General features: G+C 54.1%; 1 protein-coding gene across 1 annotated transcript in view; it reads right to left on the bottom strand.

Moving 5' to 3' along the window:
- Positions 1–2,845, bottom strand: part of LOC105551395 (chromosome unknown open reading frame, human C1orf127) — a 48,349-nt gene that overhangs the window by 33,060 nt on the left and 12,444 nt on the right. The window contains exon 4 of the mRNA XM_011996611.1: positions 1,794–1,910. Within this exon, the coding sequence (XP_011852001.1) occupies positions 1,794–1,910 (117 nt within the window). The remainder of the gene's footprint in view (positions 1–1,793; positions 1,911–2,845) is intronic.

The raw sequence follows: 2,845 nt of genomic DNA, 5'->3' as shown, positions 1-2,845 counted from the left end.
AAATAAATAAATAAATAAATAAGTAGTTGTTGAATGAGTGAAAAATAAAGGGGGCTATCTCTGGGTAGGGGGATTATAAGCAGTTTTGATTATCTCCTTTGGGTTGCCTCTGGTTTCTGTAATTATCTTGTATTGCTTTTGTCATGATTATTTTTAAAGCATTTTTAAATCTCACAGTTTCACTTTCAAACGCTTGACTCGATTGTGCATTTGATGGGAGATGAATACGCTATTCCAGAAAACAGCTCTGGCAGCCTTTCTACGTGGGATTCTCTGGTGACATGCTTTCCTTTCAAAAGCACGCAGCTTCCACCGCTATCTTTAGCACGAGATCAAGGCCGTGCCTCTGGCGGAGGAAGGCTGTGAAAGGTAGCTCGCTGGGGAAATAAAGTGTCTGAGCTGGATGTGCAAATTGACCTGGATCGTTTTAGTTTTGCATTCACGTTTGCACTTTGTAAATATTTGCCTGGCACCCTGCTGCTCACACCTGCTTGCTGTCCCCTCAAGTTTATGGAAGGCAGCAGGCACCATCATTTCTCCATCCCCACCTGGTGCTGCCGCGTGAAATGAAAACTCTCCCTCAAAAGCCACAGGTGGCTCTGACAGCGCCTAAAACTAATGGCCTGTGGCTGGCCGCTGTGACTAATTCTCTGATTATTGGCTTTATGATTTTACGCTTAAAACTTCTTTATAATAACACACAGAAATGTTTAATGGGCTCTATCCAGAGCCATAAAAATTACTTATTGAACAAGCGTTTTAAAACTATTAATCTATTGTTTTCCATTAATAATGGCTCTCCAAAGAACAGGCGACAGCTTAATGTATCCACAGCTTTTCTCCTGGAAAAGTGGCCTTTTAATACACAAATGTCTCTCCCAAGGCCTCCTGGGCTGGCTGGTCAACGGGTGGTTGGCCCTCCCAGGGCAGATTTAGGCCCTACCGGTCCCAGAAGGTGCTTTAGGAATTTCCAGAACGAGCAGGGTCCCTGGGAGGTTTTCCTAGACTTCGGGAGAGACCGGAAAGCCTCCCTCCTCGATATCTATGATTCTGTGCAAAAGAGAGGAGGAACCTGGGGGCTGGCTTTGCAGCCACTGAGATGGAGAGCTTGGAGGGAAGCAAGCTGTTTGCTCCTCTACTCGTGTTCCTTCCAGAAGGTTCCAGGTATCCTGATGCCATCCAGCACTTTCCTACTTCTTCTGTTGGAAAGCTCATGGCAGAAAGGTTTCTGGAAGTGACACTATGCCCTTGTTTTTTGCTATTTTAGGTGCGCTCTTCCCCCACCAAGCATGTGATGGCCTCCCATTTTGTGTGAGAATCACCCCTTTAGTCTCACTTCCACTTTTGCAGAGTGATTTCGATTTTGGAGCTATCAGCACCAGATGGGCGCTTCTTCCAGGGCTTTGGGCCACTTGTTCATTCAACAAATATTTACTGGGACTCTTCTAAGCACGAGGCAGTGTTCTCAGTTCTGAAGACGCAGCTGTAAACAAAAAGCACGTGGGCCGTGCCCTCACAGCGCAGCCTTCTGTTGGGAAGAGGGGTGCAGATCACAAACTTGGGAACAATGGCAGGAGATCATCTTACTAGTGAGGAATGCCAGGATTGTGACCGGGGTGGGCGTGGATGGCTTTAGAGAGCCTGGAAGGGCTGCAGGGGGAGGTGGCCTTTGAGCAGAGATTTGAATGATGCCCAGGAACCTGCAAGAGCCATGGGGGAGGAGCACTGCAGGCAGGGGAAGGCAACACAAAAGCCCCAGCAAAGACCCCGCCCAGCCACCGACTGCCTCTTACCTGGCAAGTGCAAGGTCCTAGCCAGCCACAGCCTCAGCCCCTCCACGTGGCTCCTCGGGATCCACAGGGTCATGTAGTCTGAGAAACACTCGACTGTGTCTGTCCAACAAGAAGATGCTTCCGAGAAGGAAGGAAGGAAGGGGGGGGAGGGGGAGGAGGAAGGAACCTACCTCATGGAACAGGGGGATTTAGAGAATCCCGGCAGGCAAAGCAAGAGGCGCCGTGCCAGCCAGGCCCTGCAGGAGTGTTGGTGTGTGGTGAGGTTGGGGTGTAGAGGTTTGCCCCAGCAGGGAAGGGCAGGTGCAGTGGTGGGAAGGCCAGCGCACGTGGGGACGAGGAGATGCGGTACTGCGGTGGCTGGAGGAGAGCTGCAAGAGCTGCCCGGACATGGGGCCACTGCAGTCTCGGCTCCTTGCAGGTTGGGAGAGAGTCGTGCTTGGTGTGCGGCTGGAGAGGGAAGTGGGCCGAGGAGGTGGTGGGTGCCGAATGCGCCCATCCCTGGTGGCCGGCGCCGCAGCGCGCAGCAGGCCTCGGTCTCGATGGGGACGGCCACCGAGGTCAGTCCTGCTGGACTGCTGCCTCAGAGCTCACTCTGCTAATGCCCAGGTGGCTCATCTGTAAAGTGGGCGGCAGCACCGTGAGGACCCAGCCAGGTGACTCATCACATGCAAGGTTCTGTTGGAGTCACGAGCTGGTCACTGCCGCTGGTTCTGTCCCTTGGGCGCAGGAGACACGGAGGTGGGGGACCCGTGTGCCTGTGAGAACAGAGCAGACGGGAAGCCGGAGAGGACAGCAGGTTCGGAAGCCGGAGGGGGGGAGCAGGTACGGAAGCCGGAGGGGGGAGCAGTTTCAGAAGCCTGAGGGGGGAGCAGGTACGGAAGCCTGAGGGGGGGCAGGTACGGAAGCCTGAGGGGGGTACGGAAGCCGAGGGGAGAGCAGGTACGGAAGCCGAGGGGAGAGCAGGTACGGAAGCCGGAGTGGGGGGAGCAGGTACGGAAGCCTGGGGGGGCAGGTAGGGAAGCCGGAGGAGGGGAGCAGGTACGGAAGCCGGA

This window comes from Mandrillus leucophaeus, unplaced genomic scaffold (genome assembly GCF_000951045.1).
Source record: "Mandrillus leucophaeus isolate KB7577 unplaced genomic scaffold, Mleu.le_1.0 Scaffold52, whole genome shotgun sequence".
NCBI classification, from domain to species: Eukaryota; Metazoa; Chordata; class Mammalia; order Primates; family Cercopithecidae; genus Mandrillus; species Mandrillus leucophaeus.
This window is presented reverse-complemented; position numbering and strand designations above follow the sequence as displayed.